The following is a 16,026-nucleotide window of genomic DNA, read 5'->3' on the forward strand; positions in this document are numbered from 1 at the left end:
TTATTAAGGTGATATTTTGTCATCATTGTAGTCATATTGGATAAAATATATTTGGAAGCAAAGGAAGAATACTGTTTCCTTAACAGTTTAAACAAAGGGGAAATGCATAAGAAATATACGTCTGACTCAAAATCAAAAACATATTAATATAAACAACAACTTAGCACTTCAGTGGACATTATTACCAACAAAGTAGAACACTAACATGCTATAATAATTGTGAAAATCATAATTTATTTTGAGTTTTGGAGGTTATCAAATGACTTGTATTTGTAACGTGCTTATTGTTGGGTGTCTTGGGAGGATGGCAAAGGAGGTGAGTAGAGTAGTTGTTTTGTTGATAAAAAAGAATTCCAAATTGCAAATTTGCCAAGTAGTTTACTATTTTGTAGTTTTTATTAGTAATAAGTATACTTGCATGTAACTGATAATGTTTTTTTTAAAGAGTCGAGTTTAGGGCAGAGAAATAAGAAGTAGGATTGTGTGTTAGGAATTTTTTTCAAAGATCATTTAAAAGTCATGCCCTAGAAAAAAGGTGACCCACTGTATTTTCTTCTCTCGGTAATGATATTTGGAGGAAATGCAGTTAAAATTAGAAAACACAATCTGTAGAAGTGTTCCATGGACCATTTAAATAAATAACGATTAGACTTTTTTATTAACACGTACTTAGAGAAGCTAAACTACTAGAAGTTTGAAGAATTCTAGTCTTTGTGCTAACACCTGGGTAACAGCATTTGGTTATCACAGCAGGAAAACTGCCTTCCTGGATTCTGGTTGGTCCAACTCAGATGACAAGTGCAATGGGAAAGAGCCCAGTTGGTTTCCTGCTTCTCACTTTGAGGATTCAGATCTAATCCTAAGAATTTGAATATTCCTTACTAATACACCATGGCTCTGTATTCTATGAATTTATATAATCTTTTTTTTTAACTTTTAAATATTCTCTACCATTCCTTTGGATTGGAAGTCCTTAATGTTTTCTACCCTTTTTTAATTTACTAGCCTTAGTTATATTTCTCCAATTTCAAAGGATTTTGCTTTCATTCTAGCATGTTTAGATTTGCAAGGGTTGTTTAGGTTTTTTTCCTATTTTGTTCTTTTTTATAACTATGACATTAAAGGTGAATTAGGCAATGTGAGTTGTAGAAATACTGTATTTGGGGAGAGTCTATTAAACAATTTAGGCTTTATTTCTTTAAAAGTTGTTTCAAGGATGGTATGTCTCTACTTTTAAAACTGTTGATTTAATTAACCTCTAAAAAAAAGCTAAAGTTATCTGATTAAAGATAAGTAGTAGAAAATGCTTCAAAGTTAAAGTCACATGTATTCTGAGGATAAGTCAATGAACTCAGGACACTGATCTTATGAGACTGACATCATGGCAGTAAGTCTTTTTTTTTTTTAATTCTCATAAAAAGGTCCTTGTCAAAGTAAAAGACAGGGCTGATGAATCATGTCTGTGAACTCATGTGGCAGTTCTTAGTTATCAAAAAATCAGTTTTAAAGCATTTGCATTCTCAAAGTGCCATTTACTCATGATGGTATAAATTGTCACACCATCAAGAAACTGGAGTTTCAGAGTTGGCCAGGTATTGGCCAGCAGATGAGGAAATCACACACAGAATGCAAAGGTAAAACTGCAGTTAATTTTTTTTTTCTTTATTGAAGCATAGTTGATTTATAATCTATTAATTTCAGGTATATGCAGTTTAGTTCTTAAAATCAATAAGAATAAAATATTGTGAGATATGAAGTAGATTTTGCAAGTCATCTAAGGTAGTCCTTTTCTTTCTCCAGATTAGAAACTGAAACCTAGAGAGACTAGTAATCCTATTTATATTTAGATAAAGATCTTTGAAAGAAAAATTACAGCATAATATTTAACTGCAAGCATAATTTTGTTAAAGATTATTTTGGGGATGATTTTTGTGCAGGTGTAGTTCCAGATGGTACCTATGAAGTATGTTCCAGGACTACAGGACAAGCAGCTGCTGGTAAGTTCACATTTGTTATTACTTTTGCTATATGTATCAGGTAGAATTCTGCTTTTTAAAATCTATTTTTCCTGCCTTTGTATTAGAGGATCTTTTAACTAAAACTCATTCTGCTATTCTCTAATTTTTAAAAACTATTTTGCAATAATATTAGTATATTTTTATTTATTTAACAATTAATTAGACACCACCAGTGTATAACAAAACTACAAAATGTTTTGGTAAAGACAAAGATGAATAAGATATACTTTCTACTCTATAAATTTAAATTCTAGTAGTGTAATTATGGTTCTGCAGTACAACTATAAACTGTAATAAGTGATAAGTTCAATAAAATATTGATATAAAATTCCAACTGCTGTTGAAATTTATAGGAGGCAGATAAAATTTCTAAATTACAAAGGATACTAGAATGAGAGAAAGCTTTATGGAAGAACTAGCATTTAAACAGGGACTTGAAAGATGGATATAACTGTTTCTTAGGCAAAAATGGAAAATATTAATAGGGAAAATTCAGGCAGAGAAAAATACCTGTTTTGACAGAACACAGGTTCTAGTTAGCATTGTCCGAATTGGCTGGAATAGTTATGTGAAAATAAGATGGGAAAAGTCTTAAATCCCAAAATAAGGAGTTTGGACTTGATCTGGTGGGCAGTGAGAAAAGCACTGAATATTTTTGAGCAAGAAAGCAGAGGTGGCAGTGTCAAAGGGATACTTTCATGGGCAGGTTAGGAGAAAAATCTGGGAAACTGGCTAGGAGATACTATAGAAGTAATAATCTGTATTGTCTCTGAGATAATAGCATAGTGTAAATTTTTATTATTTTGCCTAGTATAAAATTAGGGTAAGCAAGAGATATTTATTTAAGATCTCTTCAAATGTTGAGGAGATACTATAGAAGTAATAACCTGTCTTGTCTCGAAGATAAAAGCATAGTGTAAATTTTTATTATTTTGTCTGGTATAAAATTAGGGTAAGCAAGAGATACTTATTTAAGGACTCTTCAAATGTTGAGGAGCAGCAGAAACTGATTAAGATTAGTAGATTTCCTTTTCTCCTTATTATTCCCTCTTATCCTCCCAAACGTAGTCCACATGCCCATCCTAAGTAAATTGTCTCAGAAAATAGCAAGGCCTGAAGTCCCCACTGACTGAAAGCTTAGGAAATTTCCAACAATAATGTTTGAAGAAATATGTAACTGAAGTAAACATACATAATGGGAGGAAGAGCACATAAAAGTCTTTGTCAGGACACTTGCTTTTTAGTGAAAACAACACACTCAAACTAGCTTAACCAAAAGCAGGAACTTATCAAAAGAATTATTTGCAGATCACAGTTAAACTTAAGAATGGCTGTCTCCATGAAGAGAAAGAACCAGGTCAATTCAGGATAATCTAGAAACAAGATTCCAGCTGTCACCAGAGCTCTTTCCAGCTCTTCTCTTTTCTTCATTCTGGCTGCCCACTTTTTCTTACTGCTGACGTCCTTACACGTGGCATGAAACACAGCTGCCAACAGCTCATGAACCTCATTTCCCCACCCTCAGTTACTAGAGAGGGACCATATTTTCTCAAGTCCAAGAGAGGATTCTTAGTTTTCCAACTTTGACCCTTACTTACACTGATTATCTAGTTAATTCTACTCAGATGACCATTTATCTACTACTATGGGCAGGAATCCCTTAGAAGAAATGGAGTAGCCATCATGGTCAACAAAAGAGTCTGAAATGCAGTCCTTGGATACAATCTCAAAAACGACAGAATGATCTCTGTTCGTTTCCAAGGCAAACCATTCAATATCACGGTAATCCAAGCCTATGCCCCAACCAGTAACGTTGAAGAAGCTGAAGTTGAATGGTTCTGTGAAGACCTACAAGACCTTTTAGAACTAAAACCCCAAAGAGATGTCCTTTTCATTATAGGGGACTGGAATGCAAAAGTAGGAAGTCAGGAAAGATCTGGAGTAACAGGCAAATTTGGCCTTGGAGTACGGAATGAAGCAGGGCAAAGGCTAATAGAGTTTTGTCAAGAGAACGCACTGGTCATAGCAAACATCCTCTTCCAAGAACACAAGAGAAGACTCTACACGTGGACATCACCAGATGGCCAACACCGAAATCAGATTGATTATATTCTTTGCAGCAAAAGATGGAGAAGCTCTATACAGTCAGCAAAAACAAGACCAGGAGCTGACTGTGGCTCAGATCATGAACTCCTTATTGCCAAATTCATACTTAAACTGAAGAAAGTAGGGAAAACCACTAGACCATTCAGGTATGACATAAATCAAATCCCTTATGACTATACAGTGGAAGTGACAAATAGATTTAAGGAACTAGATATGATAGACAGAAAGCCTGATGAACTATGGATGGAGGTTCATGATATTGTACAGGAGACAGGGATCAAGACCATCCCCATGGAAAAGAAATGCAAAAAGGCAAAATGGTTGTCTGAGGAGGCCTTACAAATAGCTGTGAAAAGAAGAGAAGCTAAAAGCAAAGGAGAAAAGGAAAGATAGTCCCATTTAAATGCAGAGTTCCAAAGAATAGCCCGGAGAGATAAGAAAGCCTTCCTCAGCAATCAATGCAAAGAAACAGAGGAAAACAACAGAATGGGAAAGACTAGAAATCTCTTCAAGAAAATTAGAGATACCAAGGGAACATTTCATGCAAATGTATACAATAAAGGACAGAAATTGTATGGACCTAACAGAAGCAGAATATATTAAGAAGAGGTGGCAAGAATACACAAAAGAACTATCCAAAAAAGATCTTCATGACCCAGATAACCACGATGGTATGATCACTCACCTAGATCAGGCATCCTGGAATGTGAAGTCAAGTGGGCCTTAGAAAGCATCACTACGAACAAATCTAGTGGAGGTGATGGAATTCCAGTTGAGCTATTTCAAATCCTGAAAGATGATGCTGTGAAAGTGCTGCACTCAATATGCCAGCAAATTTGGAAAACTCAGCAGTGGCCACAGGACTGGAAATGGTCAGTTTTCATTCCAATCCCAAGAAAGGTAATCCCAAAGAATGCTCAAACTACCTCACAATTGCACTCATCTCACAAAGCTAGTAAAATAATGCTCAAAATTCTCCAAGCCAGGTTTCAGCAATACGTAAACTGTGAACTTCCAGATGTTCAAGCTGGTTTTAGAAAAGGCAGAGGAACCAGAGATCAAATTGCCAACATCCGTTGGATCATTAAAAAAGCAAGAGAGTTCCAGAAAAAACATCTATTTCTGCTTTATTGACTATGCCAAAGCCTTTGACTGTGTGGATCACAATAAACTGTGGAAAATTCTGGAAGAGGTGGGAATACCAGACCACCTGACCTGCCTCCTGAGAAACCTATATGTAGGTCAGGACGCAACAGTTGGAACTGGACATGGAACAACAGACTGGTTCCAAATAGGAAGAGTACGTCAAGGCTGTATATTGTCATCCTGCTTATTTAACTTATATGCAGAGTACATCATGAGAAACGCTGGGCTGGAGGAAGCACAAGCTGGAATCAAGATTGCCAGGTGAAATATCAATAACCTCAGATATGCAGACGACACCACCCTTATGGCAGAAAGTGAAGAGGAACTAAAAAGCCTCTTGATGAAAGTGAAAGAGGAGAGTGAAAAAGTTGGCTTAAAGCTCAACATTCAGAAAACTAAGATCATGGCATCTGGTCCCATCACCTCATGGGAAATAGATGGGGAAACAGTGGAAACAGTGTCAGACTCTATTTTGGGGGGCTCCAAAATCACTGCAGATGGTGATTGCAGCCATGAAATTCAAAGATGCTTACTCCTTGGAGGGAAAGTTATGACCAACCTAGATAGGATATTAAAAAGCAGAGACATTACTTTGTCAACAAAGGTCAGTCTAGTCAAGGCTATGGTTTTTCCAGTGGTCATGTATGGATGTGAGAGTTGGATTGTGAAGAAAGCTGAGCGCTGAATAATTGATGCTTTTGAACTGTGGTGTTGGAGAAAACTCTTGAGAGTCCCCTGGACTGCAAGGAGATCCAACCAGTCCATCCTGAAGGAGATAAGTCCTGGGTGTTCATTGGAAGGACTGATGCTAAAGCTGAAACGCCAGTACTTTGGCCACATCATGCCAAGAGTTGACTCACTGGAAAAAGACCCTGATGCTGGGAGGGATTGGGGCCAGGAGGAGAAGGAGACGACAGAGGATGAGATGGCTGGATGGCATCACTGACTCGATGGATGTGAGTCTGAGTAAACTCTGGGAGTTGGTGATGGACAGGGAGGCCTGGCGTGCTGTGATTCATGGGGTCTCAGAGCCGAACACAACTGAGCAACTGAACTGAACTGAATGAGGGAGGTTCATGCCAATCCTACTACAGACACAGGAAGGTAGATGAACGTGGGGCTTGGGGAGGAGGGCATTCATAGGTCACGTGGGGAAAGTAGAGTGCTGCAGAGAGCAAACAGTAATTACACACTATACAATAGGCAAATCAGTCCCATAGTCTCATGTTTCTGACAAAACTGTGAGAGATACTAGTTATTACACAGGGCCATCATCCATTTTATTCCTTGAATGTAGAATTATTTAAATTTCTATACTTAAGACTTACCAAAAATGCCTCTTCTTTATTTAAACAGAAAGCAGTAGTGCTGGAACCTGGACACTCAACGTATTGTGGAAAATGTGTGGGATTGATGTCCACATGGATCCTAACATTGGAAAAAGACTGAATGCTCTGGGTAACACCCTTACAACCCTGACAGGAGAAGAAGACATAGATGACATTGCTGATCTAAATTCAGTGAATATAGCTGACTTGTCAGATGAGGATGAAGTTGATACTATGTCTCCCACTATCCATACTGTAAGTAAATTCACTGTTAGCCATTTTCAGCACTGGCTTTTACCCAGTGAAAGGGATATTATTAAATCATTGTTACTTATTATAGTTGCTAATTGTGAAAGGAGAAAGGGAGTGGTGGTTCTTTGTACCTATATTTATATAATTTTTTTTTTAATTTCATAATATTGTCTTTTAATTGAATTGCTTGTTTCATAATGACTGTCAGCCAGCTTGTGCCTTAACCTACAGATTACACATTAACAATAAAAGCAAAGAGCAAGCAAATCTGGAGAGAGAAAGTAGATTAGTAGTTGCCTAGGCCTGGGAGAGTTGAGGGCGTTTAGGAGAGTGGATGGGAAGAGACTGCTAATGTTATAAGGTTTTGTTTGGGAGGTGTGAAAATCTGATGGTTGCACAGTTTTATGAATATTCTAAAAACCACTGCACTATACATTTTAAATGGGTGACTTTTATGGCATGTGAATTATATCTCAATAATGATTTTAAAAAATGAAAGTCAAAAGCAAAGTGCACGCACAAAATATACATTTTAAAAGTGTGTATTTCCATGTATACTGTACATATTCTGTAGTATCAGATTATTTGATCAGTAATTATTATTTATTAGTTAAAAAGAAAGTTTCTCTGAACATGGCAACACCTGCAGCTGGCATTGGTCAACAGAAAGGGCCCAATTCTCCGTGACAGCACCCCACCTCACGTCGTACAACCAATGCTTCAAAAATTGAATGAATTGGGCTACAAAGTTTTGCCTCATCTGCCATATTCACCTTAACGCTCACCACCTGACTACAACTTCTTCAAGCATCTCAACCACTTTTTGCAGGTGAAATGCTTCCACAGTCAGCAGGAGGCAGAAGATGCTTTCCAAGAGTTCATCAAATCTCAAGGCCCAGATTTTTCAACTATGGGAATAAACAAGCTTATTTCTCATTGGCAAAAAAATGTGTTGATTGTAATGGTTCCTATTTTAATTAATAAAGATGTGTTTGAGCCTAGTTGTAATGATTTAAAAAAAAAAAAAAAAAAGAAAGTTTCTCTCTGCTTTCATTCTAGTATTTTTTTAAAAATCTGAAACCTCTTTGTACTACTGTATCATTTATTAGTTTTATTCTTGGAAAGAAAATTTTATTAAAAAGTTAACGTTACTGTTTATTGTTTAGAGTTCAGATGGAAGTGCAGTAAGTGGAGATGGCCACAAGCTCACCTTTGGGCAGCGACTTGTAAATCACCTACTAGGCCTCAGGCCCCCACATCAGCGCTATTCTGTTCCTGCAGAGTATCTATGTGACCCAGAGATGTGGGCCTCCCCTCAGTCTAGCCAGTCCCACTTGAAAGCATGCAGAGCTCACTCATGGGGAAATGTAGGTAGCAACTAGATTCCTTATGATAATGAAGGGGTTTGAATCACTGGAGAATTCCAATCATCTTACTTAACATAGATGGCTTTGATTCCTGCATGCTTCTTTTGATTTAAGGTGCTATTTCTGTGATAAGATTTGCTTTGTGACCTGGGGGTGTTACTGACAGGCATGCTTTTGATTTTTCAGGAAGCTATAGATTATCGAAGACAAGGAGCATCTGGTAGCCAGCCAGGAGAACTCAGAGGAAGAAAAATTATGAAGCGTATAGTAGATATCCGAGAATTGAATGAACAGGCCAAAGTAATAGATGATCTTAAGTATGTATAATGATTTTTAACTCAGTATAATATTCCCTAATAATAGAACCATGAGATTTTAAATGAGAAGGGAACTGGGTTGGGGCTAGTACAACCCCCTTTAGTTAAATAAATGCGATCACCAAGGTCCAGAGAAGTTTGGTAATTTGTCTGAGGTCATACATTCATTAGTAATAAAGCTGAAAACATTAGTCTAGTGCTTATCACAGCTCCCCATTTCTGAGCATTTTAAGTCTGACTTTATGTCGCATATATGCATCTCTACATGGCTATTTACATGTATCTTTACATATGTATATATGTGTGAGTGTTTTGCTAGCAATATTTTTGGAATGTGAATGTTTGAAGAGAGGAAGCTAGTTTAGAATTTATTAAGTACTTATTGTGAATCTAGCATGTTATCTCAATTTAATCTTCACAACATTTCTGCAAGATTAGATGGCATTATCCAAACTTTATAGATAAGAAAATTGGCTCAGGGAGATTTAAAAATCAGAATTTGAACTTGTCTTTGTCTGAATTCAAACTTCATACTTTTTTTTGTTTGCCTGTTTTAGCAGGTCACTAAATTATGAAGTGAGTCTAGGGCAAGTCAAGAGCAGGGAGTAGGTGGTACTAATTTTTTTATCTGTTGCTTACTATATAGTTCTGACTAGGTCATACTTGTTCTGTAAAGGCTAAATATTCTTCTTGCCAAACGTCATAATTTTGTTTCCCCCCAAGGTGGTAGTCATACTTCAGCCTTTCTAATCTTTGTACACCGGTATCTGTGGGGTTTTTTGGTATTCATGGATTTAACAGAAATGTATGCAATATATAGTGAAAGTTATTCTCTGAAAACTTTTCTGTAAAATCAGGTACAATGATTCATATTTTCTTGTTGACTTATATTACAGTTTGAGTTTTGTAATCAGGGGAAAAAATGACTTGTAGCAAAGTATACTTCCTCCTCTAAAATCTTTTCTGAAACTTAAAATTATACATAAAATTTTACATACAGATATTATTCTGCAGAGTGGTTCCATAGCTTTCCTAAGATTATTAAAGAGACTGCTTGATGTAGAAACAGATAAGAACCATTTCCTAAAACATTAAAGACAGTTTTTCCTTTTTTTTTTTTTTTTTTTTACAGTTAGCCAGGTATGGGTATTAACATTATGGAGGATTTTGGCCTGACCATACATAATCTTTGATATTCTGATAAGTTAAAGAATCAAAAAGGAGCAAGTAAAACTCATTCTTTCTTTGTTATCTCTTTACACTAACTGCCATATTTGTTTTGCATCCAGAAAATTAGGTGCAAGTGAAGGAACTATAAACCAGGAAATTCAACGTTATCAACAGTTAGAATCTGTTGCTGTGAATGATATTAGAAGAGATGTTCGTAAAAAGTTACGGAGGTCCAGTATGCGAGTGAGTAAACAAAGAGGATTTTATTAAATTATACTATATAAAAAAGGCTTTTATTTTATGAAAGTTATGATGATACTTATGTTGTTCTCTTTCCTTGTCCATTGCTGGTGATAACACTTGGTTTTTATATCTCATGTCTACTGTGTACTAAGCACTGTTTAAAGCACTTTACACTTAACAACCCATTAAATCTTTATAACAACCCTATGTGTTAGCTTGTATCACTGAATATTTTCCCATTTTAAAGTTGATGAAACTGAGGCATAGAGAACTCAAGTAATTTCACCAAGGTTACACAGCCAGTAATCCCAATGGAGCCAAGATTCAAACCCAAACAGTGGTATTCTATAGGTTATGCCCTTAGCCACTGTGTTTTGTTTGCCTATCATAAAGTCATACTCTCTTTTTTGACTCTAAATCAAATGTGAAATCCTTTGAAATGTCCATTCTACCCCATCCCATTTTCCACAGCTGACTTTACTCTTAGCCACTACATACTCTCGGCACTTTATTCTTACCTTTATTATTTGCATGTTTAGTTGCCCTTACTAGAGTTTGAGTCTCTTAAAGGACAAGTTATTTATCTTTGACCCTACCATCTACCACATTCTGGGATTTAGCCTAGTTGCTGAACAACTGAAATAAATATAGTAGAAAATAGTTACAAAACTTATTCAAGTAGAGGTAAGTTGCTTTGGGTCAAGGTGGTATTCTTAGTAGAAAAACTAATATTTTAAAATATAGTCAGTGGAACCCTCCATTTTTCTAACCAGAGTAAGGTTTTGAGTACCACCCCAATACATAAAAACTGATTAAATCAGAGCTGCTGAGGTTAGAGGAAGCAGGGAAGGCTTCAGGGATCCTTAGTTCTTTGGCTTGAGCTGTCTTTCCTTGGTCACTACCAGAGTCCCAGACAACCTCATTTGAAAACTGTTCTAAATTATTTAAATTAGGGGTAAAATTCAGCTTAATATTCATCACTGGCTTCTGATGGTACTAAATGGACAGTGATGATCGGTAATATAGAACTTTAAAATTTATGGCACTATGTACTTCACAGTCATGTGACATAGTGTTAATATTGCTTGCATACTATTTATGTTAGTTTATACTTGGCAATAAACTGTAAAAAATAAAACTAGGTAGAGAGGATTAAGGAAATTATTGAAATTACATCTGTGTTCTTAACATTTGTCAAATTTGTCAATTCCCTTTTAATCCTCTTGCTTTCTTATCTCCATTATTAGACTTCTTAATATCCAATCTCTCCAAACTACAAATTTGAAGAAGAAGGATTTAGAGACAAGGAGGGTGTTCCAGTTGCCACTTCCTTTCCTTTTCTGTAATTAAGAGTTCTCTTGGTGGGGTAGTACTTAAAATGATTAGTATGATTAGTGTCACTCTCTCCCTCACCTTTCTCTCAGAGTCTTTCAATTCTCATTTTCTTTTCTTACTGTTTCCTTTTCTCCCCCTGATTTCTGTACCTCTCAGTCTTGCTCCCAATCTTTCCTCTCAGGCCAGCTAGTGGCTCCTATATTCCTTGTAAGAGGAACTGATGTGTGGGCTAAAGAGTAGCTGATTCCTGCTGCACTTTGATCCATCTCTGTTGTTAAGTGACATTTAAAGTCACAATTTAAGATAACTTGTTATTGAGCTGAAGGAGACTAACTTGTTAACTAGCAGAAAATTTTATCTGAAGTCAGATATTACAACAGTTAAAAGTCACCTTATTTCTGTCCCCTTTCATTAGGCTGCTTCTCTAAAGGATAAGTGGGGTTTGGGTTACAAACCAAGTTACAGCAGATCGAAGAGTATTTCAGCTTCTGGAAGACCACCTCTTAAGCGAATGGAAAGGACAAGGTAATATATTTCAATCGGTGAAACAAGTAATAAAATTGCTGACTTTTTTGCCAAAGTTCACTACTTATTTATTGTGTTCTAATTGGGCAGATTGTAAAATTAAGGTAGCAAATGGATGCTGTCAATGTAAGAAGTTTGAGAAATTCTGTCTCATTTAAATACTTTTATATCATAAAAGTCATTGTGTACTTTTTAGTAATGAAGTACATTGCCATTTAGACAAATTTATGTGTAAACTTATAGACCATCCAAAGAAATGAATATTTGCATATTAGTAACTGTAGCTTTAAATTTGTCACTGTAGAAAAGGTTCTTGGAAAAGAACCTTTAACATATGGGAAAATGTAAATTTTATATATTATAGAAAAATATACAGAAAAATATAGTTTTACTAGTAAAAGAACACTGTTGGGACCTCCTGGTGGTCCAGTGGTTAAGACTTTGCGTTCCAATGCAGGGGGATTTGATCCCTGGTCAGGGAACTAAGATCCCACATGCCTCATAGCCAGAAAAACAAAACCTAAATCAACAGAAGCAATATTGTAACAAATGCAATAAAGATTTTAGTCCACATCACACACACACACACACACACACTAAAAAAAAAGAAAACGAAAAAGAAACCTTAAAAACACTATACAATAAGTATAAATTGTTTTTTATAAGGTTTGGTTTTAGAAAATCTTGTGTTAATTAAAGCAATGAATTTTGTTTTATGCGATGCTAAACATTAAGGAGTTCCAAAAGTTCAACCCTTGGATAAAGTAAATATTTAGAAATAAAGTGTTAATGTCTTTAATCAGACTCTTATAAAAGTCCAGGGTTTTAAGAATATTAATGTTTAATAACCTTATATTTTACTTACAGTTCTCGAGTAGGAGAAACTGAGGAGCTCCCAGAAATTCGTGTGGATGCCGCATCTCCTGGACCCAGAGTCACTTTCAATATCCAAGATACAGTAAGAGAGAGACTATTTGTTGGTGACACACAGTGCTAGAGAATCTTTAGTAATTACTAAATTATATGAGTTACTCAGTTTAGAAGTACTGATTCCTACAAGTGGCAGTGCAGATTGTGATGGGTACGGTGTCTGTGCTTCACCAAGAGGGCCCTGCCCGAATGCTGCTGTCTGAGAGCCATACCCAAGTGCTAGTGTTCTGTGTACACAACAGTCTCCCTACTGCGTGCTCATAGGTAGAAACGTTTCGTTGAATAATTTCTTTCAAGTTCAGTTCCACGTTAAACTAGGTAGTTTACACAAATGTAAATGTACATGTTTTTATTTAATTTATTTTATTGTTTATATACTTTAGCTCAGAATATATAGAAATAATATCAGAAACTAGTAGTAAAAAAGTCAGTTTCAAAGTTATACTATAATTTAACCATAGCATGTTAAAATTTATGTTAAAATGTTTGTTCTTTTTTTTGTTTACTTTTAAAACATTGGTTTTTTACTTTTCATAAATTTTTATAAATTTTCTTATTATTTTAATTAAGTTGAAAAAAACAGTATGGGGAAGTGCACCACAGTCCAGCTGTCCTGGGGAAGGGTATTTTCAGGTACTTTTTAAGAACAACATAAGTTTTCCTTTAAAATTAATTAACCACTCTGAAAATCTGCTTTCAAAATGTCTTCTTCTCATTTCATACTAAACTCAGATCTTGAAAATATTTTACATAAAGCTTTAAAATGATTGGTTGAATTCTTTTTTTATCATGTATATTTCATAAACTCTTGCATGAATATATTTTAGTTCTATACTTATAATTTAATAGTAATTATTTAATCTCAAAAATTAAAGGACTAAATCAGTGTACCAAATTAATGAAATCATAAACCAAAAACTGCCATATATTAGTTATTTGCTAATCTCTAAGTGAATCTCTTTTTCCCTAAATTCATCTATAAAAAGAATCAACTTTTAAAAAAATGAGTTACCTAATTCAAACTAGAATCAAACCTATCTCGGAATAACAAATTAATCATTGAATGTTATTTATTGAGTCACTGATATAAAAAAGCATTTATAAAAGTAATCTATTAAAAATTATGTTCAAAGCAGTATGGAAAATGTGCTACACAATCATTTATAAGTTAAATTAACACCTTTATAAACCACGTTTTCCCTAAATATAGTTGTAAGAGTAAAATTTAATTTTAAAATTGTTTGTATAGTAGGTATATAAATCTTTGTCTAGAAATTTTCCACCAAGTTACATTTAAAAACTGGAACTTACTCCACATTTGTTTTGTTTCACTTCCCCCACTCTTTTAAGATAGCCTCAATATCTATCCCATAGTTCCACTGAATTTAGTCAAGCTGAATTGTTTTAGAATTATTTGGTTGTAACAGAGTAAGCTTGACAGACATGTCCTTTTTTCTAAAACTGAACCTGGAAATAAATCATTTATAGTGAATTGAATAGATTCTACTAATTGATTTTTTCACCTGTCCAACATTTTTTAAATCAAGAAAATTGACATGTAACATTATTTTCAAGTGTACAGCATAATTATTTGATATATGTATATACTGTGAAATGACTGATTTATTCTTAAAGGCATTAATATTTCAATTGATTCAAATCCTGTTTCTAAATTGTATATGCTGTTTATGAAAAATAGTATATGAAAATAATAAGTTACAAAGTAGATCATTAAGCATGGTTAAATAGAAAGTGAAAGTTAAGAAGCTCAGTTGTGTCCAGCTCTTTGCAACCCCATGATTATACAGTCCATGAAATTCTCCAGGCCAGAATACTAGAGTCAGTAGCCTTTCCCTTCTCCAGGGGATCTTCCCCACCCAGGGATCAAACCCAGGTCTCCCACATTGCAGGTAGATTCTTTACCAGCTGAACTACAAGGGAAACCGGTTAAATAGAAAGTAAATATAAAACAAAGGGATGTTTATCTATGTAAACTCTTAGCACAGCTTTAAAGAATCAAAGATTTTCTTATAAAATATAACTTACTTATTTACTAAATGATGTTTTGAAGAAAAGCTATAAAGAAAATCTAGATTCTGCAAATATTTGAAATTTTGATTATAGGATTTCACTATGCATCTAATTGTAGTATCAATAAATTTACCTTGCACATTATACATTTCAAAGGCTTGTCACATTCTCAAAGGATATGTAAGCAGCTCTCAAAACTTGGAATCAAAATTAGAACATAGAAGGTTTTTTGTTTTTGTTTTTTTGCCTATTTAAATGAAATGGCCTCATGGTATAGTCCTCCGGGAACAACATTATATTTATACAAACTATTCACCTTAAAATATAGGATTCTTACATTTGATTGGCTGACATGCTTAATTATGTAACTATTTACACATCTTTCTTCAGTCCTTTAAGGCCCATTTTAAAAAGATGTATTCACAAAAAGTATTCTAGAAGCACAAAGTGCATTCTGTGCTAACACCTGCATGCTCTTCCGTCACTAACTGCTCTCTTGACCTTCTAATTTAAAGTGGATCACACTGTTTACTCTTGTCTCCATACCATGACTAACTGTTCTTTAAAGAATTACGGTATGTACTAATTCACATGATGCTGTATGCTTACATAAAGTAAAATTTCACTCTGATTTTTATTGTGTCAGTGGTATGACTTTTCTGTGGTTTGAACTTCTTCCTTCCTTGTTTTATATGCCATTTCATATGTTCACAGAGCTGACTTTTCAGTTCAGAGTGAGGAAATCCAATTTTGAGATTTTAAATGCTTAAACATGTATTTTTTCTTTTCCTTTTTCAACTTGAAAAGAGGTTTGTAATATGAACCTGTTTCATGTTTTCTCTCTTTACATTCAGTTTCCAGAGGAGACAGAGTTGGACCTCTTGTCAGTAACCATTGAAGGTCCTTCCCATTACTCATCAAATAGTGAAGGATCATATTCCGTGTTCAGTTCTCCCAAAACTCCAGGAGGCTTTTCACCAGGCATTTCTTTCCAGTCTGAAGAGGGTCGACGGGATGACAGTTTGTCTTCTACCAGTGAAGATTCTGACAAAGATGAAAAGGATGACGACCACGAGAGGGAAAGGTTTTATATTTACAGGAAACCCTCGTGAGTAGTAGCCTTTTTGTTTTAAGATCCTTAGGCAGTACCCTAGAGCTGAGCTTAAAACATTTTATGACTGTTAATGTTTACAGAAAAACAAATAAATCTTACTGTGCCTAGCCAGAGTGAGACTGAGATATATCCATGATTTATTAA

General features: G+C 34.9%; 1 protein-coding gene across 9 annotated transcripts in view; it reads left to right on the forward strand.

Moving 5' to 3' along the window:
- Positions 1-16,026, forward strand: part of KIAA1109 (KIAA1109 ortholog) — a 196,559-nt gene that overhangs the window by 149,103 nt on the left and 31,430 nt on the right. For 7 of the 9 annotated variants that reach the window (XM_043902336.1, XM_043902343.1, XM_043902340.1 and 4 more), the window contains 8 exons: positions 1,938-1,997; positions 6,627-6,853; positions 8,404-8,534; positions 9,824-9,947; positions 11,698-11,807; positions 12,675-12,765; positions 13,308-13,370; positions 15,623-15,876. In XM_043902336.1, the coding sequence (XP_043758271.1) occupies positions 1,938-1,997; positions 6,627-6,853; positions 8,404-8,534; positions 9,824-9,947; positions 11,698-11,807; positions 12,675-12,765; positions 13,308-13,370; positions 15,623-15,876 (1,060 nt within the window). Of the gene's footprint in view, positions 1-1,937; positions 1,998-6,626; positions 6,854-8,016; positions 8,218-8,403; positions 8,535-9,823; positions 9,948-11,697; positions 11,808-12,674; positions 12,766-13,307; positions 13,371-15,622; positions 15,877-16,026 lie in introns of all 9 variants that reach the window. The other 2 variants (XM_043902345.1, XM_043902342.1) reach the window with 2 other exon arrangements.

This window comes from Cervus elaphus, chromosome 5 (assembly GCF_910594005.1).
Source record: "Cervus elaphus chromosome 5, mCerEla1.1, whole genome shotgun sequence".
Taxonomy (NCBI): domain Eukaryota; kingdom Metazoa; phylum Chordata; class Mammalia; order Artiodactyla; family Cervidae; genus Cervus; species Cervus elaphus.